The sequence below is a fragment of the Lynx canadensis genome, chromosome E1, assembly GCF_007474595.2.
Source record: "Lynx canadensis isolate LIC74 chromosome E1, mLynCan4.pri.v2, whole genome shotgun sequence".
In the NCBI taxonomy this organism is placed as follows: domain Eukaryota; kingdom Metazoa; phylum Chordata; class Mammalia; order Carnivora; family Felidae; genus Lynx; species Lynx canadensis.
The window spans coordinates 24154490-24177378 of NC_044316.2; the positions used below are offsets into that span (position 1 = coordinate 24154490).

General features: G+C 49.7%; 2 protein-coding genes across 10 annotated transcripts in view; one reads left to right on the forward strand and one right to left on the reverse strand.

Moving 5' to 3' along the window:
* The window catches only part of MYO19 (myosin XIX), a 32009-nt gene extending 18148 nt beyond the window's left edge, over positions 1-13861 (forward strand). For 5 of the 6 annotated variants that reach the window (XM_030294866.2, XM_030294864.2, XM_032591140.1 and 2 more), the window contains 13 exons: positions 1531-1604; positions 2287-2408; positions 2577-2690; positions 2950-3126; positions 3442-3594; positions 4645-4752; positions 5583-5653; positions 7439-7542; positions 9110-9276; positions 9403-9532; positions 11295-11380; positions 11840-12142; positions 13074-13861. In XM_030294866.2, coding sequence (XP_030150726.1) covers positions 1531-1604; positions 2287-2408; positions 2577-2690; positions 2950-3126; positions 3442-3594; positions 4645-4752; positions 5583-5653; positions 7439-7542; positions 9110-9276; positions 9403-9532; positions 11295-11380; positions 11840-12142; positions 13074-13202 — 1738 coding nt within the window. In that variant the 3' untranslated portion in view covers positions 13203-13861. Of the gene's footprint in view, positions 1-1530; positions 1605-2286; positions 2409-2576; positions 2691-2949; positions 3127-3441; positions 3595-4644; positions 4753-5582; positions 5654-7438; positions 7543-9109; positions 9277-9402; positions 9533-11294; positions 11381-11839; positions 12143-13073 lie in introns of those variants that run through there. The other variant, XM_030294868.2, reaches the window with a different exon arrangement.
* Positions 1598-19311, reverse strand: ZNHIT3 (zinc finger HIT-type containing 3). Of its 4 annotated transcripts, none has more exons than XR_003964534.1 (7): positions 19189-19311; positions 16954-17080; positions 15961-16039; positions 14444-14506; positions 12630-13566; positions 5423-5912; positions 1598-1850 (listed from the first exon to the last, which is right to left on the reverse strand). XR_003964534.1 is itself a non-coding variant. In XM_030294871.1 (2 exons), the coding sequence occupies exons 1-2, from the start codon at positions 19272-19274 to the stop codon at positions 18877-18879; spliced, it is 270 nt and encodes an 89-aa protein (XP_030150731.1). In that variant the 5' UTR covers positions 19275-19311; the 3' UTR covers positions 18859-18876. The 4 variants fall into 4 exon arrangements, 1 of the variants encoding a protein (XP_030150731.1); XR_003964535.1 differs by lacking the exons at positions 1598-1850; positions 5423-5912 and adding an exon at positions 10516-10664 and having other exon boundaries at positions 12630-12664; positions 13509-13566; XR_003964536.1 differs by lacking the exons at positions 1598-1850; positions 5423-5912; positions 12630-13566; ... (1 more) ...; positions 15961-16039; positions 16954-17080 and adding an exon at positions 18718-18852.
* Between the last annotated feature and the right edge of the window lie 3578 nt (positions 19312-22889).

Sequence of the window (22889 nt, forward strand, 5' to 3'; positions counted from 1 at the left end):
GCAGCAAATGGGAGTCCACAACAGGGTGAAGGTGGGGGTCCTGGCCTTTTCCTGGTGGGTTATTTGAGCAGCTCCACATTCTGGCCATGTGGTTAAGGGTGGTTTCTCACCCTGGGTTCTAAGTAAGGGAGCCTTGGGTACCAAGTAAGGAGTCAGGGGACCCAGAATCCTCCAGAACCATGGGTCAGAACACGTGTGTATGTGTATGTGTGTGCGTGTGTGTGCGCGTGTGCATGCGTGTGTGCTCATGGGAACCTGGGCACCTGGGGAGAGGGTCCCCCCCATGTTCATGAACTTCTTGAAGAGTCAAGAGCTTGAGAAGCATTACTGAGGGAAGATCTGCTGAGTTGAACATTGCCTAGGGCAGCTTGGCTCAGACAGATCCCAATTCAGGAAGAGACTCTTTTCCCATTGCCTTGAAGCTAATTTCATGCCAAAGACTTTTTTTTTTTTTTTATTTATTTATTTATTTATTTTTAAAAAATTTTTTTTTTCAACGTTTATTTATTTTTGGGACAGAGAGAGACAGAGCATGAACGGGGGAGGGGCAGAGAGAGAGGGAGACACAGAATCGGAAACAGGCTCCAGGCTCTGAGCCATCAGCCCAGAGCCAGACGCGGGGCTCGAACTCACGGACCGCGAGATCGTGACCTGGCTGAAGTCGGACGCTTAACCGACTGCGCCACCCAGGCGCCCCCATGCCAAAGACTTTTAAAGCCTGTGTCAAGTCACTGTAAAATCGGTAAAATAAAATATGATGATCATAGATCGTGTGAACCTCTAACCATAGAGCACTTCATACATAATAAACATCAGATCATTGTAACACTAGGTCACTTGTTTTCAGTGCCTCAGACAGGTACTTGGAGCCCCTGGTACAAAAGCAGAAACCCTTAACTGACTGAATTGCAATAAACTGCAGAGCAGTCACTTTAAGAAAAATCGTAAGAAAGAAATTCCTTAATAGTATTGTACATGTCACCAGCATAGTAACTGCCTCACCGTCTCAGGGTGGGGTGCTCCAGAGTGCAGAGTACCCCTTGGCCTCAGGTGACTCGGGGCCTGCTTATGCAGGACTAAGAGATGTGGCAGGGTCTTGAGCTCTAGGTGCCACAGGTCCAGTTTTCAGGGGTGTCCAGTGAACTCAGTTCTTTGCAAACTCCACCTAGGCCTTCCCGTTCACCCCTTCCCTTCCAGTTAAGACAATAGCTGGGTGTCCGGCCAAGTGACTGATGGAGTCCCATTCCCTGTCTAGCCCCAGAGTCTACCGGTCGTGTGTTCAGTCTTGTTGGGAGGACAGGCCGGGTTTGTGCATCCTAGGAACATGCATGACCACAAGCCTGCATTCGTAGTGGGGCAAAATGGGATGGGCAGCAAATGGGAGGAAAGGGTTTGATCCTTTGGCCTGTCTGGCTGGGAATACAGGCCCTTCAGAGTGTGGCATCCTGGCTGGAGGAGCAGTTTTGCTATCCCTCAGGCTTACCTGACCTCTCACCAGAGTCCTCTCTCCCTCCACCCCCACCCCAACAGGCTGTTTGACTGGCTGGTATCCGTGATCAATAGCAGCATCTGTGCAGACCCTGACTCCTGGACCACTTTCATAGGTAGCAGGGGCTCACCCTTTTAGGAGCACTCCTTCGAAAAAACAGTCCAGTCCAGTGTGCAACTCCAGGCAGCTCTTTTCCCTTCTCTGCACCCCCATCTCCTCGTCCACCAGTGTCTGGGCAAGGGTGTCTGTGTGTTCTCGGTGCCCACATCTGAGCCATCTGTAGCTCTCCAGGCAGACTCAGATGGTGTTTTGTCTGTGAGGGCCCCTCCTCTCCCCTGAAACAGCTCCAGCCTCAGGAGAACTGTGAGGGGATAGGCACAATGGCTAGATTAGAAGGGATTTTGGGGGACATGGTAACATGGTTGGAACTGGGGTGGGGTAGTCAGGTGGAGGAGGAAGTAAAGCTCAAAGATGTGAGGTTTGCTCAAGAGACAGTGGAATTCTAGATACCAACAGGGCTGGTGAGATCAAAGCCCTCTAAATTGGATTGGACACGAAATGTTCCCTAGGCTGCCCCTCACACCTTATTCAGCCTTTCTTCCTGCTTTGAATTCTGAGGGGCCATGAAGTGGAGATGCGACCCATCCCAGGGCATTGTGTTTACTGTGCCCACTGCTGGGTGTCCTGCTCACTCAACCTCTCCAGGGTACCAAGTATGAGGTTTCACCCTGGACTCCTGTAGTACCCCTGCCCCTGCTCCCTGCAGTGGCCCCATGGGTTCTGCCCCATCCTCTCAGGCCTGCTGGATGTATATGGATTTGAATCATTTCCCAATAACAGTCTGGAACAGTTGTGCATCAACTATGCCAACGAGAAGCTACAACAGCACTTTGTGGCTCACTACCTGAGGGCTCAGCAGGTGAGAAGTGGAGTGCTCCTTCCAGGGTCTGACCCAGAGCCTTTAGTTCCTTATTTGATGCTGTTCTGGAATATCCTGTGGTACTGAGGCCAGCCATGGATGACCTATCTGGGCCTCAGATCACAGATGCTTTCTCCTGCCACCCAACTGCCACCTTTGGTCCCCTAGGAGGAATATGCAGTTGAGGGCCTGGACTGGTCCTTTGTCAACTACCAGGACAACCAGGCCTGTTTGGATCTCATTGAGGGAAGCCCCATCAGTATCTGCTCCCTCATAAATGAGGTAGGGTCAACTAGTATGCTAAGCACCAGAGTTGGTCTCTGGGCTTTTCTGGGGCTTCAGAGACCATACTAGGCCCTCTCTGTGTCTCTCTCTTCCCATCTGCCAAATGGGTTTGCTAATCCCTATGTTCCTTCCCTCTCAGGGTCACTATGATGCCTATGTGACAGCTATGCTGCTGGTGGGGGGCGGGGGGGATCCATGATGGTTGTGGCGAGCCTGTCTCATATTTGTGGCTGAGTGTCCATTGCATCCCATGCAGGAATGCCGCCTTAATCGGCCAAGCAGTGCAGCCCAGCTCCAGACACGCATCGAGAGTGCCCTGGCAGGCAGTCCCTGCCTGGGCCACAACAAGCTCAGCCGGGAGCCCAGCTTCATCGTGGTGCATTATGCAGGGCCTGTGCAGTACCACACGGCAGGTCTGGTGGAGAAGAACAAGGTGGGGGCTGAACCACAGCCTGTGGGGGCCTGCGTGAAATGAGGTGTTGAGTCATTGCTGCATATACATGGAAGATTCTTGTCTTGCATTCTCTCTCTCCTGAATATCCTCCCAGAATCCAAGTCACCTCTTTGGCCTACCTGCCTGACATCTCTGCTAATCAGGCATAAGCTGCCCAGAAATGACCCATGTCACAGTGGGTCTCCCGTAGAATCCCTTCTTCTGGGGCTTGGGTGAGCAGGGCTGGCAAACCTGGGGACAACCCTGGTAGCACTCCACCTGCCCTTACCTGCTGTCCTTGTCCTTTCCTAATAGGACCCTGTCCCCCCTGAGCTGACCAGGCTCCTACAGCAATCCCAGGACCCCCTACTCAAGGTGCTATTTCCTATGGACCCTGAAGAGAAGTCCCAGGAAGAGCCCTCTGGCCAGAGCAGAGCCCCTGTTTTGACTGTGGTGTCCAAGTTCAAGGTGGGTGCTGGGGGTGCTGATAGAATGTGCTTGATTCACTCATCAATCTCAAATATTTACCAAGCACCTCCCAGGATTGGTGGTTTGCTGGGGAACGTTGACAAGTGAGTAGACATAGTCCCAGTCTGCACGGAGTTGGTAGCCTCATGAGGAAGACCAAAACAGAAAACCAACAAATAGACATAACTGACATGACAGGAAGCCTAGGGGCTTAATGGGTGGCACAGTGGGCCTCTCACCCACGGCCAATAGGGTGGTCATGGAGGAACAATAGTTACATGAACCTCTGTGTCCCAGTCCATTCCTAGCTCTCCGGCTTCCTGCTCAAGCCCTGTCCTTGGCTTGCAGATTTGTCAACCTCCTCCAGCACCTTATGCTTTCTGCCCTCAACCCTTGACATTCTGCTCCACCTTCCTGGGATGCCCCTCCCTTGCCTGTACCACTCCCCACCCCATCCCCAGCCCCATCCCAGACTCCCACCCTCCACACCTCCTGTCTTAGTTGATTCCTTCTAGTCCTTCAAATTTCAGCCTAATCATTACCTCCTAGTGGAACCACTTGGTGGAGCCCAGGTTTGGTTAGCTCTTTCCTGCCTAGCCTCAGACACGCTACTGAGGGGGTGCACGACACACATTCGTGTGACCCCATCAGACCCTGGGCTCTGAGCAGCAGACTGACTATGTCTGGGCTTAATGAGAACAATTGTTGCCTGAATGAATGGCTTCTGAGATTGTTCTCTTCCAGGAAGATTGTTCTGGTGAGCGGAGGGGGGGGGGGGTAGTTGTGGGGAGTGGAGACCAACCAGGTACAGATCACAGGTCAGGAAGGAGGAAGGTCCCTAGAAGTGGAGGTGAGGGGCATTGGGAGCTCAGGCAAGGAGGGCGCATGGACTCAGTGAGCACCTCCCATAATCATCCCAGGGCCTGGGAGGATATCCGTCTCAGGGCTGTGAAGACTGCCAGGGGATGTTTGATGCCGTCACTAACCAGGGCCCCACTGATGCCCACAGGCAGCCTCAATCTGTCTGGCTCCTCATTCTCCCCGCTGCAGGCCTCCCTGGAGCAGCTTCTGCAGGTTCTGCATAGCACCACGCCCCACTACATTCGCTGCATCAAGCCCAACAGCCAGGGCCAGGCGCACACCTTTCTCCAGGAGGAGGTAATTCACTGGGCCAGAGCTGCTTTGTAGGGAGCCCTATCTGGCCAAGGCCCTGAAGGGACGAAAGGCAGAACTTCGGCCCAAGTGGAGTGACCAGAGCGAGTCTCTTGGGTTGAGTTTGACACTAGGGCATCTTGCGCCCCTGCTTTGGCAGGGCAGTCATGTATGTTCTTGTGGTCTGTGCATGGCACAGTGAGCTAGCCAGGAAGCCTCCACTGCATCTTACATTCTGCTCACCAGTCCATGTGCCCTGATGAGACTGAAGCTGCCCGGAGGATTGGGTGATTAGCTGAAGGGTCTGAATCATCTTGCAGTCTGTGCACAGTGTGGCCACTTCTGACCAGAGGTAGAGTTTTTTTCTAATTTGCACAAAAGTTGATGGCCAGCAGCTGCCCTTTGTTCAGGGTACTGGGCTGTGATGGGGATGAGGCATGAGTGCTGGATGCTGGAGAGTGTCCCACAGTCAACTGGCCTTAGGGTTTACGGCCAGGATTTCTCCACTAAGGTCCTAATTAATCTTTACAATTTAACCTCTCCTGCTCCTCAGCTATGATTTACCCCACTGCCCACAAAATATAAAAATAAATAAACAAATTGGGTTAGGCTGCATCATAAGGCAGAGTCTCTGCACAGCTGGGAGTGGTGAGACAGAAGTAGGACCAGCACTTACCTCCACGGTATCAGAAGCAGGAGAGTATACCCTCATCAGTCAAGCATGAGGACAGCCTGCAGGTTCACACGGACCAGAGCCTCAGAGGGCAGGAGGAGTGGTATTTCTGGTCTGCTGGTCCCACACCACAGGTGCCCACCCTGTCTCCTCACCAATGCAGGTCCTCAGTCAGCTGGAGGCCTGTGGCCTTGTGGAGACCATTCACATCAGTGCCGCTGGCTTCCCCATCCGGTAAGTGGGCCAGGCCCCACAGTGGGCAGGGCCAGTGTTGGGGTGGAGCTTGGGACTCTGGCGTGACAAGACCTGCCCAGCCCAGAGCAGGATGTGGAGGTGAAGAGAAAGAGGCAGGTCTGCAGAAGTCAACCTGGAACTCAAGAGATTTCACTTGTTCATTTATCCATTCCCTTTCTGTGTACTGTTTTGCACCAGGCACTGTTGCTAGCATCAGTGAAAAAGGAAGGTGAGCCTCTGCCTCTTGGGGCTTACATTCCTGTGGAGTCAAGAACAAGAAGTATTAAGTTAATCAGTGCTAGGAAAGAGACAAAGTGCTGCTAGGTAGACTAATGGGGAAGAGGATCTTTGGGCTGGTTGGGGATGGACCCCTCTAAGCAGCTCAGGCCTCTGGGGAGGGAAGGGGCCAACCTGGGAAGATTTGGGGGAGGAAACAGCAAGCACAAAGCTCGAGCTTAGGAACCGAGATGCTAAAGTGCCTGCACATAGAGAAATGGGGGGAGAGGGGCCTCAGAAGTCCCATGAGGACTTGGCAGTTTTTCCAGAGGGCTGGGAAGCTGCTGGACATTGTGAGGAGAGAGTGCTGTGCTCTCATTCATGTTCTGTGGCTACCGTGTGGACGTTGGACACAGGGTCAGAAGAGAAGGGAAAAGATGCGTGAGGAGGCTATTGCGCAGGTGTATAGGCAAGATGGTGGCCACAAGAGGGTGGCAACCATGAAAAATGGAGAGACATGGGTTAAATTGGACTGTGGTTTGTGATAGAATCAGGACTGTAGGGTGATTGATCATGGGATGTGGGCAGGGGAGCAGTCAGCTTCCAGGTTGCACACATAACTCCCAGGCTTCTATCTGAGGCAAGTGGATGAATCAGGAAATCCTGTCCCTGAGATAGGATGTCTGGGGAAGGCACAGGCTGGAGGTGGGATAGGAGGGGAGTCAGGAATGTGGCCTTGTCAGGTTTGCAGTGGTTATAAGACAGGCTTGGGGCCCAGAGCTTTAGGAACTGGAGGGTACATGAGGATCTGTCCTTGGTGGGTTGTAACACCATGAGCAAGGAGGAAATCACAGTGGGGAGAGAAGAGGGGTCTGAAGCCATTCACTGAGCAACATTCACATTTAGAGAGTGGGTAGGTAGATGACGAGAAACCAGCACCAGCAACTTGGGAGTTGTGGGTGAAGGAGGAAGCCAAGCTCACAGGGGTCCTGGGGGCTGAGAGAGCTGTATGGGGACAGGGGTCAGCCGGGCACCTGCCAGAGGCCAGTTGCTGGATTTGGTGGCATGGTGTTTGCTGATGGCTGCAACAAGAGTCACACTGGAACAGTGTTGGGGACAGAAGCCAGACTCGGGAGGAGGAGGTATAAATACATACAGGGTGTCATCGGCTGTTTAAGTGTTGAGGTGAAGGGGAGCAGAAAAATCAGGAGGAAGCAGGGGATGCTGTGGAGTCAGAGAAGCAACAGATGTGGCTGACTGTATGAGTGATCCAGTTGGGGAGGAGCCAGCAAGCCCGTTTGGAAGGAGGCAGGCCAAAAATCCCCTACTAAAAGAGTGAGAAGCTTTGTTTAGGTAGACCAAGGCTGTAGAAGAGCAGGTCCAGTTTAAAATGGTCTCCACTGTGTAGTCTCTCCACAACCACAACCTCATCCATTCAGTGGGCAGTCATGGTAGCACCTCACTCGGTTGTTGAGTAGATTAAATAGAGTAACTCCCGTTAGCCCCAAGTGCTGTCCCAGGCTCACAGCTGTCACTTCATTGTTTTCTTCTGCCTGCTCTGGCTTCTAGAATCCCTCACCAGAACTTCGTGGAACGATATGAATTACTGAGAAGGCTCTGTACTCGCACATCCCCTGGATCCCATAGCCCATCTCCTGATGAAAGACATTCAGGTGAGTGGGGCCCATTTGCTAGTCATTTGTTCAAGCACAGTTTACTGAGCACCTGTCCTGGGCCATCTCAGGGCTAGGGGGTTGGACATTCAGAGAGGAGTAAAACACAGCCCTGTCCTCGAGGTTCTTGGTTCACTGGGGGAAACAGACTAAAAGAAGACAGTGGAGAAAGATGATAGGCAGAGCTAGGAACAGAATGCTGTGGGTAGTGCTGGGGAGGTATGAATCAGGGAAGGCTTCCTGGAGGAAGTGGTGTTTGAAGACCAGTGGTATTAGCCAAGTGAAGGGCATTCCACGGGACAGGTAGTTGAACAGAGGCCTGCAGGCAGGAGACAACACTGTGTGTGTAGAACTTGTAAAGGCAGAGAACAGTTGGAGGTGAGACTGGGGTAACAGGCAGGCCATGTCACAGGAGCAGAGCTCTATTCTCTGGGCAGATGAGGACATCTCAGAGGAGGAAGGGAGTGATGTCAGCCATATGCTTTCTGGAGACCACTGTTAGGGGGCCCATGGCAGGCCTTGGGAGTGAGGTTGTTAGGTTGACTAGAGTTGAGAGAAGGTAGAGAGGCTTGGGGGTAGCTGCTGAGCTCTGCAGGACTGACTTGAGCTCCAGGTCCCTACAGTCATCCAGTGGAAATGTCTGCCAGGCACTCAGCAAGCCCTAATATCAAAGGAAAGGTCTGGACCTTGGCCCCAGTTTGGGGGTTGTCAGCATGTAGGGTAAGACCCTGGCATAGGTGGAGGAGGAAGAGGCCAAGGACAGAGTATGAGACCAATGCCCAGTAGGACCCTAGCCCAGCAGCATCTGCTTGCACCCACACAGCCTTACCTTGGGGCTTGTCAGGCCTGGGACAGTCCTGATTTCCTTCCTCTCTTGGGCTTAGTTTTATCACTTTCCTTTCATTCTTTTTCTCCACCTCTTTCCTTCTCCTCTCATGATTTGCTCTACTGCTCTGTGTCTTGTGCCCAAAGCCCCATTCGCCCCTGGTTGATTTTGGGATTTCTCGTCTGCGGCGTCTTCTTTGGCAGCCTCTGTCTCCAGAGAGGCACTGGGCAGCAAAAGGTGGTCAGAGCCCTCAGGTAAATCCTCCCTCTGCAAGAGCCAGCTATGCACAATGTGACATGGGGACCTGCTGGGCCTCCCTGGGACTGGGAGGTGTTCTCCCTTTTCCCATACATGGCAGGGAGTTAAGGGGTGAGGGGCTTAGGGAGTGGTCCACCTGCCCTGCTTGGCCCTCGGCATATTTGGGGCCTTGGAACAGATGCTGGCTGGTTGGAGGTTGGAATCCAGGCACCAGCTGCCCTTTGCCAGCTTGCCTGGGGGACCCACAGAAATGGAGGCTGTGGGCCAGCCACAAGTGGGGTTTCCGGTATTCCTCAGAATAGCCAGGGGCCTGAAGAACAACAGAGGGGTCACTTCTGCCCCCAAAAAAGGTGGAAGTGGTTAGAGGCAAGAACAGCAGCAAAGAAGCCTATGGAGTATGGGGAGACCAGAACCAGTTTCTTAAGTCCACAGAAGCGTGTAGATGACCAAGAGCTGATGAGACCTCTGTCTCCCATCCCATAGAATGGTCTCCACATACCAAGGGAGCCACACTGCAACCTCTTCTCCAGGACATCCTCCATACTCTTCCAGCTCTAACTCAGGCAGCAGCCACACCTGGTGACCCAGCCGAGGCCACACCAGTCCCAGTGCATTGTGGCAGGACCAAAGTGTTTATGACTGACTCCATGGTAAGCTGATGTGATGAGGAGGGTAGTTCACTAGCTGCATGCTCTGCTTAGCAGGACAGAGTGTGGGTTCACCTCAGGGCAGTGGGAGGAGAGGCTGCAGACTTCAGTGGATACCCCTCCTCTCAGTTGGAGCTTCTGGAATGTGGGCGTGCCCAGGTGCTAGAGCAGTGTGCCTGCTGCATCCAGGGAAGCTGGAGGCGACACCGGCACCGCAAGCAGGAGAGGCAGAGGCAGGCCGCCACGCTCATCCAGGCAGGTAGGAGGGGTGGGGCTCTTGGGCACACAGCCACGGTTCCAGGCCAGCAGACGGACCTGGATGCAGTCCCTGTCAGCTGCTGCAGACCTTGCACACTACAGGTTTCCTTTGAAATGCTGCTGCTTGAACCCCCATATACTAAAGCTGTGTCCCAGCGTCAAGACCTTGACAGCACAAGCCTATGGTACCCTGGGACTTGAATCCTGATTCACCTCACCCAGAGTGTCTCTCCAGTTTAATGGAAGCCAGGTCACACCACAAATAAGGGTGGGGTGCTCTGTAGGCAGCAGAGGCTAAAAATTTGCCTTTAATTCCCCTTTCCCAGACCTAGAGAGCAGTTTATGCTGTCTTCCTTTGCCTATATGATAAATCATTACCTGCTGAGTGTAAGAAGGTAAAACTGACCTTCAGTTTTGATTCATTAAAGGAAGAGATATAGGAACCATGTTCACAGCAGTCTTATTTTGAAAATAAAAATACTAGAATAACAACCCAAATATCTGACAGCTGTTATTATAGACCGCTCTTATGATGCAGCTAAGAAATCTTTTTTTTTTTTAATGTTTTTTATTTTTGAGAGAGAGACAGAGCATGAGTGGGGGAGGGGCAGAGAGAGAGAGGGAAACACAGAATCTGAAGTAGGCTCCAGGCTCTGAGCTGTCAGCCCAGAGCCTGACGCGAAGCTCGAACTCATGAACCACGAGATCATAACCTGAACTGAAGTCAGATGCTTAACAGACTGAGCCACCCAGGAGCCCCAGCTAAGAAGTCTTTTTGAATAATATTTTATTTTATTTTATTATTTTTTTTTTTAAGATTTTTTTTTTTTAACGTTTATTTATTTTTGAGACAGAGACAGAGCATGAACGGGGGAGGGTCAAAGAGAGAGGGAGACACAGAATCGGAAACAGGCTCCAGGCTCTGAGCTGTCAGCACAGAGCCTGACGCGGGGCTCGAACTCACAGACTGCGAGATCGTGACCTGAGCCGAAGTCGGACACCCAACTGACTGAGCCACCCAGGCGCCCCTTGAATAATATTTTAAATTTAACCAAAACTACTTCTAGCATTCCGTTCAAACCAGGATGCCAAACCACACGTCAAGGGCGATGCCACCTTCCTCAGGCGTGTTTCTGTGTGTATAGGCATAAAACAATTGCATAAGGAAACATTATAGAACCGTCAGGGTTGGTGAAATAACAAGATTTAGATTGGTCTTTAAACTTTTTAGTTTTCTAGAACCCAAATATTAATATTTAATGGAATGGTCCTTTTTCTGAATATGATGGTACCATAAAGAACCAGAAAATGCTGAAATTGCAAGAGAAGGAAACAAAAATTGCCAACCAGTCTGCCATCCAGTAGTCATTACCTTTACCAACATGTGGGTGCATGGTGGGGTCACCATTTGTGAATTCATAAAGCCAGCAAACAAATTCAACTGAAGACTCCCCAGATAAGAGACACTTCTTCTCCCCTGGGCATTGCCCCAGCCAAAGCCTGAGGCAGGTAAGCCTCCCAGCTGCCTTTGCAGGTAGGGTCTCTCCCAGTCTAAACAGTGTGAGGGGTGTTCTTCAGAGCCAGGTTTTCTTGAGGTATTCTCTTTATTAGCTCCTTACCCTACATAGTGGCACAAGGTAGCCATTCATTGAAAAAGTATCTATTCCAAACTTCTTCAGCAGATTGGGTGTTGCTGCAGAGCCAGGCTACTAACAGTTCTAAACATTTCATTTACTTCTTTGTTTCTGGGCAAAACACCTTAGCCATTCGTTCTTGGTTAGCTCGGAAACACATCCAGAGAATGCACGCAGCTGCCACAGCCATCAAACGCACATGGCAGAAATGGAGGGTGAGTATCTGACTCCAGCAGTCAGGACGGGCAGTGGGTAGTCTGGTATCAGGTGGCCCCAGGGTGGAATGCTGACCCTGCCACTGCACACTGGTATGCTTTCTTGTATAAAATACCACCGACACTGCAGGGTGGTTTGGACACAGAGTGGCATAAGCAACTCTGGAAATATACTAAAAACCACGGAATTATATATACACTTTAAAGGGGTGAATTTTGTGGCATATCAATTAGATCTTAAGGTTATTATTTTTAAAGTAGCACATGTAAGACCTAAGTACATCTGCCTTGGATGTAAAGTTCTGCCACATGGTGCCAGTCTAGTTGAAGGTATCTAGCTGTTCACCAGCCAGGTGCCCTTCAGTTTACCTTGTTAAGCTGTTTTATTAAAGATAGTTTTGGTTTCCCTTAAGAGAGCTAATCAATTGAAAGCTATAAAGTGGCATTCTTTTTTTTAAGATCAGGATGGCCTTCCTTGCTTCTAAAGAACTGGATGGTGTGCAAGAAAAACACGTGTCTCAAGTTCCCCTTCCCTTGGGCTCCCTCCTGCTGCCCCAGGCACAGACCAGCCTCCTGGAAGCAATAATCCGCCTCTGGCCCCTGGGCCTGGTCTTGGCCAATGCAGCTGTGGGTGTACGTGGCTTTCAGAGGAAGCTGGTGGTTTGGGCCTGCCTCCAGCTCCCCATGGGCAACCCCAGTAGCTACGCAGTCCAGACGGCACAAGAACAAGCTGGTGTCACATCCATCCGAGCACTGCCTCAGGTAAGCTGTGTGACAGGATGGTGGTCCTGTCCACCATGGCTCTGGGTCCCTTGTAGAAAGCAGGAGGCAAAGCCCTTGAGTCCCCAGTGGGAACAGGACTAATGTTAGGACCAGAGCCATCCTGATGCTGCTCAGGAAACCAGAAGCCTGCGCTTCCCAGCTGGCTGCAGGCGGGTTGTTACCATCATTACAACTAGGAATTTTCCAGAGCCCTTTCAACTTTTTAAAAACTGCCTCTGAGTGTTCTAGCATCTCCTCTGAATCTCCACTTAATTAGTCCCACTTTTTAAAAATTTGGGTTATGATGATAGCTTATTCCCTCAAATAGCACTGGGTTTAACACTTTTGTCAAATTATCATTTGGTTTATCTCCTGTTCCAGCAGAGCAAATGACAAGCAGGTAAGTCAGTGGTCCAAGAGCTCTGTTTCTATAGTATGGGCAGCCAGAGTAAAAGTCAGCCAGCGTAGAACATGGGCTAATACTCACCTATTACATGGGGTCACAGCAAGGATTAAGTGACACTGACAAGGCAAACAGAAGGAAACAGTGAATTTCCATACCAGAGGAATTACTCTAGGGCATAATCTGGATGAAATCTCCCATGACAGCATGCAGGCTAGCCAGAGTATAAACAGAAGTGTAACTGTTTGCTCTTCCAGTTGTAAACAGTTTTACGAGTATGACAGTTAATAAATACTCCTTGTAGGGGAGAGCTCCCTTGTGCATCACACAGAATGGATGTGAAATTCTGTATTTTAATATAAAATTAAATATTTGGACTCTGGACTTTGCCGCTGGTTTAGAATGAGAAAAGAACGTTAACTGAATGATACCAGTACTTGTCCATACCTGCATTTCTAGCATTTGCTCTAGGCACCCGTACAGCTGGCACTCCTAGGAACCAGAGGTAAGCTGTATCTCTCTCCCTAGGGCTCGATCAAGTTCCACTGCAGGAAGTCTCCACTGCCTTATGCTGACATCTGCCCTGAACCTTCACTCCACAGTGTTACTGGCTTTAATCAGATTCTGCTGGAAAGACACAGCCTGGGCCACATGTGAGTTATTCTGACATCCTAGCCTCACTAGGCTGAGCAATCCTTCAGTGCCTTTGTGTCCAAAAGGCCTTTTCCTGCCAGCTGCCTTGCCAAAGACATTCGATCAACACTAAGCTGCCAAACTACTCCCACAGCAACATTAAGTACACGTGAACAAGTGACAGCTCCCGCCTGCAACCTAGAGCTGCCACAGCCACCAGTGGCATGGGGCTCCCATCTACATCTCAAGCCCTGACAGGTGTCATGGGTTGGTTACCAAACCAGGACTAAGAAACCTCAGGGCCACAGAGAACTTCCCACATTTTACTACCTTCATAGATCCGACTCACTGGTGTGGTTCATCACTGCACCGGGGCACTTGCAATTCCCTGCAAACAGAACAGGCCATGTCAGCTTGAAGTTAACCCCAAAATTTCGACTGGGTTATTTGCATTTAGTTCCTTTAAAAAGAACAAAACCTTATTTAGTACGTTGGTTTATTTAATGTAATTTCAAGCATTTATGACCTAAGGATGAACAATGCAATTTACCAGAGAATAACCATATCTTGATTTTATTTAGCAACAGTGAGCAAGTTTTAACTCAAATGGGTATAAAACTTGACAAACAGTATCGTATGTTATGTCTAACCTGTACCCAAATTAAAACATTTAAAGACAACCACCCAAATGTCAAGTTCTCTCTCCATAAAGGGTTTGCCATGTTGAGTATCCACATCTTATCTGAAATCCACGCCCATGGGACTTGAGATAAAGACTTGTGCAGCCTACCCTAGGTCAGTTGGCCTATACCCTGGAAGTCACACTCCTGCTCAGGGCCCCACACTAGCTGTTCTCCTGGGAGGAGGAGTGGGCAGGTTCTGAGTGCTATGCACATGATTGAGCAAGCAACACAATAATCTATCTTAAGAATCCTTATCTTGGGATGGTTCCACAATCCATAAACAGCAGTCAGCAAACTCCACAAACAAGGGCTCCTGCATGTAGACCCTCATGAGCTTTGCCTTGTCCCCCTGATTGAGGCTGACCATCAACTGTCTAAGGTGTGGACTGAACAGTAGGCTTCTTTTTTACATTTATTTTTGATAGAGACAGAGCACAAGTGGGGGAGGGGCAGAGAGAGAAGGAGACACAGAATCTGAAGCAGGCGCAGGCTCCAGGCTCTGAGGTGTCAGCACAGAGCCCGATGTGGGGCTTGAACTCACAAACTGCGAGATCATGACCTGAGTCGAAGTCGGACACTTACACTTAACCGACTGAACCACCCAGGCGCCCCTGAACAGTAGGCTTCTTAATGCTGCAGACTCCCCTTAAAAATGAACAAGAAAGCCAATGTGAGTTCAGTGGAACAGATGGAGATAGTTAAAAGCTAAATGTATCTAATGTAATAAATATCAAGAACTGTATCCCTTTAACCTTTAAAACCAAGAACTGAACCAATGCTTCACATAAATAAGGTGAGATCAGCCTATCAGACGATTTCCAAGTTAAACGCCATCACAGATTCTTGTTCATGACATCTCTGTAAATAGTTTAACTTTAGGCCATTTCAACTAGGAAAAAATAGCTTACTGGGATAAATACAGAAAACAATAGCATTAAGCTGTTGGCGTGTTTTTGTTCTTCATAGGCCTGAAGGTTCTCACTGGGTAAGGACAGTTACATTACATACCCTGAATGTTGTTTAAGCAAGTGCTTGATCCTCACAAAGCAGGATCAGTAGCAATGAACGGACACTCATATCTGCGTGTTTTTGCAGTTTACACAACTTTTCATATCTACCCTCATATCTCCGCTTCACTCTCAGTATAACTAATCACTACCATGGGAGTGGGTGCCAAGCAGAGTCAGCCTACGATGAGAACAATGAAACTCCCATCTATCTTTAGGAATTACACTGGTCCACTAATCACACACAGAACTGCTATAAGGGCTGACCGCACAGTCCTACACAAATGCTGGGCACTGTTAACACCCACATCCCTCTGAAAAACCAGATCCTGGGATTGCCCTGTCCACATTAATGGCTAGACTATATACGGAGCACTGGGGACATGGGAATAAATGCAGGCCCTTGCCCTACAAATTAGTGTGGGAGAGAGAAATTACTATAAAATAAGTGGTACATTACAAGGCCCCATGGAAAGGTGAAAAAATGCTTACTTCTGAGAAAGACAAAAAGTGAAGTTTAGATAAGGAAGGGTAACCTGAACCAAGGCTTGAAGGAAGAGAATTTTGCTAACCCACAAACCCAGTAGGATTCCAGGGCAAGAGAGTTGTAGGCAGGCTGGGAGGTGTTGAAGCCCTGAGTAAATATTCACAGAATCATGCAACTGAAGGGCTCTGCATGCCATACTCAAGTGCAGCTGACCCTGAACAACAGGCTTGAACTGCACAGGCCCACTTATACAGATTTTTTTCCCATAAATACAGTGCTGTAAGTGTATTCTCTTCCTTATGATTTTCTTAACATTTCCTTTTCCTATTTATTGTAAGAAGACAGCATATAATACATATACAAAATGTGTTAATCAACTATGTTATTGGTAAGGCTTCCAGTCAACACTAGGCTATTAGTAGTTAAATTCTAGGAGAGTCAAAAGTTATATAGATTTTCAACTGCATGATAGTTGGGGGGGGAGGGGGGCATGCAACCCCTGCACAGTTCAAGGATCAACTACTTATTAATAACAAAATCACATTCTACACATTGGATTAAATATATCAGTGGTTGACAAAGAAGTAAACACAGAACAGACATACCTAAATTCTTGAAATTCTGCAAAGAAACTGTCCTTTTCCTCATCACTATTGAGAAAATCATCTACAGAGTCATCATCATCTAAGGAATACAGAACACAACTAATTAGGACTAGAAACAAAACCTAGATGCCAGATTTTAACAACTACTGCAGTAGATTAAAAATGTGCACACAAGTGACAGGAGTAAGTAGGTGTAGACAAAAGTAATTTTTTCTGGAATTTATAACTGTACCAACATTCCTCTTTTTAGAAAGGGAATGAAAGTGAAAGCAAAGAATTAGTGACTTTAATAAATACATCCTAGTATTCACATATTGTTCTACATGTTTCTGTGTTCTTTAGGCCAGGAGCCTGATTTTCTAATTCCTATCACCCAGTTCCCCTCACTATGGCTCCAGCCTTGTCAGGGGCCAAAAAACTAGGTGTTCTATAAAAACCTGCTAACATGAATGCCCTGTGCTTTCAGCATGGCCAGAAATTTCTGGCACTGCCTGAACCCAACAAAGAAGTTTCTCAAAGGGCAGAAACAGGCTATCCCCATGCTGTGAATATTCAGGCACCAGGAGGGACTGCTTTCAAAGACTGGCATGACACCCAGGAGATACTGAAGTCTGGACAGATGGATGAGATGACAGCCCACTCTCCCAATAAATCCCAAGGAGCCCCCAGCAGCAGGAAGGTGACCTATGCCAAAGGCAGCCGCCCATCTGAGCCTAGCTCAGGTGAACTGACAGCTCCAGCCAGGACTGTGGAGGGAGAACTGAAGCCATGACTGGAGAAGGATCCTGCCAGCAGGGTCCACCCCTCATTCCCAAACTACAGCTACAGCATTTATCCCCTCTGCCCCCCTTGTTTCTTGTCCTTAACAATACCTTCAGGCTGCTCTATAATACATAACAGGTGCCCCACTCCTGGTGCTCCAGGCTAAGGAAGGTGCCATCATTCCTGACTCCCTGCCCTAACCCACATCTCTTTCCTTTCGGCTTCTTTTACCTGAAACCTTTTCCTAGGTTGGCTGGTTTGAAATCAACCAATCCACCTTTGTCTTCTGCAGGCTTTATAGTTTTTGCAGTAACAGCTGATCTTTTTTTCTCAATAAGAGTTTTAGAGTTGTACTGCTCTGAAAGAGACACAAATCAGATGCACCTCACTCGTACTTTAACGACAAGGCCACATCTCTCCACCAAGCCAGCAGCACCTAGGTATGTTCCAGGTAAGGGATGTGGGTGGGGATGAAGACGGATGGATGCAAAGGAAGTGAGGGTTCAAATCAAAGGGCAGTATCCAGAAAACAAGCAACCCTGAGCTTGGCAGAGGGTGGAGGAAATAGGCCTCATGCACCCGAGGGTCCATCCCCATACTCCTTACCCTGCTGAACTTAACAGGGCTTTCACCAAGATCAAGTGGCACACTGACTTCAATTACCAAACTATTTTCTCAGCAGTTTCAGATACCAAATTTGCATGTGCCACGTGCCACTGGGATTACACAGATGGAAGTCATCAGGCCCACCTCAATGGGCTGAGTCTTAGGGATGGTGGCTAGAGAGATGGAGAAGAGTCTGATCTACGTCACCTGAGAGGGCTGGGAGACAAAGAGGAGGCACTGCCAGGTGGAAAGAGCATTCCTGGCAGAGGGAAAGGTCTATGGCTGGACCAGACCCCTGAAAGAATAGGGTCAGGTGCAAGGACATGGTGATAAGCAACTACCAGCTGATTGAGAGGGCAGGACTGGCAGGAGGCTGGGGCCCACACAAGTGGAGGAAGAACAAAAGAATGCCACACAGAAGACTGGCCTTTCTTCCCAAGACCAGTGTCTCTCCCTCATCAAGGGCACTGTGGTATTCAGGGCCGAAATGGTGTGAGTCTCACACACCACAGGGTGTTTATCTGAGTCAATACCAATTGCCAGAAGTGCCCCCAACCCTCATCAGCTACTGTGAAACAGAAACATTGTAACAGTGCATCTCCCTAGGGAGAGCAATACCCAAGTTAAGAACCACCAACTAATTTCCTTTGCTAGAGTGGCTGGAGTTTTCAAGGGAATGAATTACTCAAATGTGCACTTCAGGAAAACCTTGGCAGCAGCAGGGCCACACAGTTAAAAGCTCCAGATTACCTCAGATTGCCTTAGGGGTTCTTGGGCCACCCTGGGCTGCACAGCCAGAGCAAAGCCTACCCATCCCGGCTCCACAACCGTATTTCCAGCAAAGCAGTTCTACTTCTTTCCTGTCTATCTTGAACCAAAAAGTTTCCTTTGAAAATGCTCCAGGGACATTAGGGGTAAAAAACAAAAACGGGGAGGGAAGCAGCTTGAAAAAGACCACTGAGTCCGAGTCTGGAAGGGAGGACACTAGAGGCAAGAAACCAATGAGGAACTTTAACAAAAGAGTCAACCCAGCATAAGGTCGTTGGAAAGGGTCCCTGAGGGCTAAGAGACCCCGAATTGGAGTTAAAATGTAGACTAATCACTCTTTACAGTGAACAGATCTACCTCGTTTCTAACAAGACATTTTTTTATTTTTTTTAAAGGAGATTTTATTTTAAAAAAAATTTTTTTAACGTTTTATTTTTACTTTTGAGACAGAGAGAGACAGAGCATGAACAGGGGAGGGGCAGAGAGAGAGAGGGAGACACAGAATCTGAAACAGGCTCCAGGCTCTGAGCCGTCAGCACAGAGCCCGACGCGGGGCTCGAACTCACGGACCGTGAGATCATGACCTGAGCCGAAGTCGGACGCTTAACCGACCGAGCCACCCAGGCATCCCACTAACAAAACATTTTAAAGGAAAGAAAACGTTCTTGTTAACCTCAGCAAGAGCAGCTTCTGCGTCAGAATACTAAAATGAAGAAACTACCAGGGTCGACTCTGACAGCCAAAGCAGTCCACTCACTGTTTAAAAAAAAAAAAAAAAGTCTATGAAAGAAAAGGCAGAGCAAAAGTTTTCACTGTTCGAAACCCGAGGAAGCATTCACAGGTAGAGGTTCCCCCTGGGGCGAGGCAGGGCTTGACGGGGGTTGCCAGCACTCGGGAGTTCGGGGGGGGGGGGGGGGGCGGGCAGGGCCTGACCTTGTGCTTCCGGAAGCATCCCACGGAGCAGCTGCAACAACAGAGGCCACGACCTCGTCGGCCCGGAAAGCCGCGCGGACCCTCCCGCAGCCCCCGCCGGGTCCCCGAGCCGCCCCGCAGGCCCCACCCGGCCTCCTCCCCCACGACCCCCACTCTTACTAAGGCACACGGCAGGCGGGGCAGCGGTATTTGGGTTTCTCCAAGCAAATCACGCAGACGACAGCGCTACTATTCAGCGACGCCATGGTCGCTCCCCGGCCTCACTCTCACCCGAAAGCGCCAGTCTCTGACGGAGGGTACCACGTGCACGCCCACCCCCCCCCCCCGTTTCCTTAAACCGGACCAATCGGCGAGCAGCACTTACTGGCAGTCAAAAGCAATGGATCGATCCTGCTCATTGCTCCAGTCCTGATAAGTAGACAGTCGATACACTCGATGTGCATCCAATAGCTGCTTTGGCTTCCAGGATTAGGTCACGGTTGTCGTCGGAGAACTTGTTATGTAGCCTTGTCCCTGTCTCTAAGGTACTCTGTGGCTTGGAGCAAGTCACTGTCACTCTCCAGCTCTGTTGCCCCACATGTAAAAAGAATACGTGGGACTAAATGTCCTTTACCTTCTGGCTTGGACTTTCTGAATCTTGCAAGGGCACTGGGTTCTCACCCCTACCCTGGCCCCCCACATCTCATTTGCTTATGTCTAGCAAATGAGAAGTCCAGACCCTGGCCAATTAGATCCATCGGTTAGATCGAGTGGTGTACATGTGCTTTTCCCAGCATAGGCCCTTTTTCTCTCAGGGAAGAAAGATGAGACTTGACAACTGCCAAATGTTTATTGAGCTCCAAGTGACATCACTGCACTGCCCAGAGGCTGGGTTGGGGACACCCAGGCAGTAGCAGCCACAGCCTCTTCCCTCTGGGAGTTCAAAGCTTAGACCTAAGGCAGGAGAGAGAGGTGAAAGAGAAGAGACTCTGTCTTAGGGTCCTGCCGGTGTTAGCCTGCACTTGCACAGCCCTGAGAGAGTGCCTCTTCAAATTTCACAACATACACTCTTCACTTGACTCACCCAAGTCACAGCCCTGCGTGGGATATCTTGGTCAGGGAACAGATGAGTGAGCTCTGGCCCAAAGATGGGGACCTGGCCTAATAAGTCTGGATAGGTGAATTGTGATAGGCCTTGAGTGGCACCTCAGGCTTTAGGAATAGACGGTCGTGTTTTATTGACAGCCTATGTCTCCTTGAAGCCCTCAGTACTGCCCAGCCTAACTAGGGCTCCCACCCCACATTGTGCCCACCTAGGGCCATAAGTCATTCTCACTCCTAAGTGCCTCCTCCTTTGTGTTGGCCCATCAGCACACAGGATCCCACTACTCTAAGGGCCCCACATGACTGTCGTTGTCTTTGTGGATAAATCTGCTATGGCTAAGGTAGCTGTTTAAGTCTTGGTTCAAACCTCTCCCTGGCTATGTGACTTTTACCCTCTCTGAGGATCCTTACCTGTTAGTGTGGATTTTCAGGTCTATCTTCCTGAGTTGTTGAGAAGCAGAGAGAACACCATGTGTAAAAATGTTTGTAACTTGAAGCACTACAGAGGGTTATTTATGTGATATCCAGAGTCTGTAATTCCTGGAACTTGGGTCCGAACCCTATAAGTGCAGGTGTCAGGCCCCAGGTCCCTCAAGGCCAGGGTCCCAAAACTCAGTCCCCTCCAAAAGGGTTCTGCCATCAGCCTCTATGGGCCACAATCAGGTGGGCAGAACAGTTATCCATCCCTCCCTTGGCTTTGCCAAACTGTCCCTAGGATGCTGTCCAGTCTTTAGTGTTGAAGTAGCATGGGTCCCTACCTGCCTTGGCATGCAGTTGCCCCTGTGTAGACCAGTACTGGCCTGAAATCTAAGACATGTCTACCCTGACCCAACACTCAGAAGCATTCTCTGGCATACATACCAGAGCCATTCCAGAAGGTCCACGCATACCTGGGAAGGCCAGAGAAGGTCAGTGATTTGTCCCGGCCACACTTGAATCCTGTGCCCTGTCTGGCACCCAGTAGAAATTCTCTGTGTATGGACATCACCACTGCCCAATCCAGACTTTTCCTGTGAGTTGTGTTTGGAGGCTGAGACCATGGAAAGTCTCCACAATTTTCAGGGCTCAACCCCATCTCACCCATATCCAAACCATGCTGATTCCTCTACCTTTGGGTCCAGAGATTATGACATCAGCAAAAAGTGAAAGTTTCTGGAATTTCTCCCATGCACACTTCTCGCAGTAAAGATAGCCTTCTACTCTGGGAGACCCCCCCCAGCTCCCCCAGACAGCCACACCCCTCCTGCTCCAATGTCCAGGAAAAGAAGTGACTCAGCTATGATGGTGATGAGGCTGGGGAACACCAAGAAGTCAAGCAAGCCCTCTTGGCAGTGGTCAGTTGAGAGAAAAATGACAGGTATGACTCCAGGCCCAGCAACTACATGTCCACACTGACGAAGCTATGCTTAGCAGCACGCTGGTTCTCCCTGGACGCCCACCACGCCCATCCTAGCAGCTGTCTAAGGCTGCGTCGCGCCTCCCCGTGTATGACCTGGAGAGGGGTGAGGTAATAATCAAGGCAGAAAGGTTTTCAGAGCTCCACCATCGGGCAGGCGCTGTCCAGCGCATTCAGAAGACCAAACCCAAAGGCTGGCGCTGTGCGCAGAGGTCCAGACCCGGCACCCAGCACCGCCAGAGGGCGCTCCAGGCCCAGACTGGTCCTGGAGTAGGTGTGCTTCAGCGGAATTGGAGTAAACTCCACCCCATTCTTGGTTGGAGACAAGGCTGTCTCGCAGTGCCAGGAAAAGTAAACCCAAGAAGCTGGCCCGCACATCGAACACCGCCAAGAGGCAGGAAAGAGCGTGTAGAGCGAGGTGGGAGTGTCTCCTGCACAAAAGCAAGGTGCATATCCGCAGGGGGCCCCAAAGGCAACTAGCTCTCCGGGGACAACTCCAGGATACCTATTGCCCCGCGCTTCCTGGCATTCCTAGTGGATGGAGTTCCAGCTACAAACTGACCACCCACATTAGCTGATGAAAGCTTAACTGTACTTCGGGAGCGTGGGGTTACTAACTAGGGCCTGAGCCACTGCCCTGCACCTTCTCCAGTGCCATGATGGGGCAGGCAGAGGGATCTAATCGCCCAACATGAGCTACGTGTTGCAATTGTGAGAGGCGGGAGATTCATAAAGGTTGGGCTCTCTGCTGCTTTGCCAAATCTCAGCTTCTTGCTGCAGCCCTAACACCTCTTTCCCTCCCCAGGGCATGGGGTCCCAGGGCCAGCACCAGAAGTGTCTGAGATTGGTGTTTTTAGGTGACCTACTGCCTTGTTCTCATCTGCTCCCCTTTATTTCTCCTCTGGTATTGAAGTAGTTCAGTTGTTAAAGTGATTAGGGTTGTCGGTGGGAGTCAAATAAAAGAGACCTAAGGTTCAGGTGGAGTAATCAGTTTCCAGCTCTTTGCATGTTATTTTATAACAGTGAAATGATATTCATTCCCCAATTCTAGACAATAACAGTCTGACCTATAATTAGACTTCAAGGAAAACCCCAAAACAAAAGGGATAAAGAATAATTGTATTATTCCCTGTCCCAGAACCATTAGGAGAGCACAGACAAAAGAAGTCACTGTTGTTTTATGAACACACTCATCCTACCACCCAAACTCCACACTTTTCTTTTTTCATACCCTCTCCCACTTGCAAACCCACATAGATCCCACCTTATATTCACTAACACAAACAGAGATCAAAGGAATCAGGACTTCCCAGCCAGATTCTCCAAGAAGCCTCTAAGGACAGGGAGTGCATCTGGGGCTTTGCACAAACTTCTTAACCAT

Excerpts from the sequence above, each read along its gene's own strand:
- ZNHIT3 (XM_030294871.1), bottom strand. The coding sequence starts at position 19,274 with ATGGCGTCGCTGAATAGTAGCGCTGTCGTCTGCGTGATTTGCTTGGAG. Across the intron at positions 19,061-19,188 it reads CCCGCCTGCCGTGTGCCTTA|CTGCTCCGTGGGATGCTTCC; the intron begins GTAAGAGTGGGG and ends CTGTTGTTGCAG.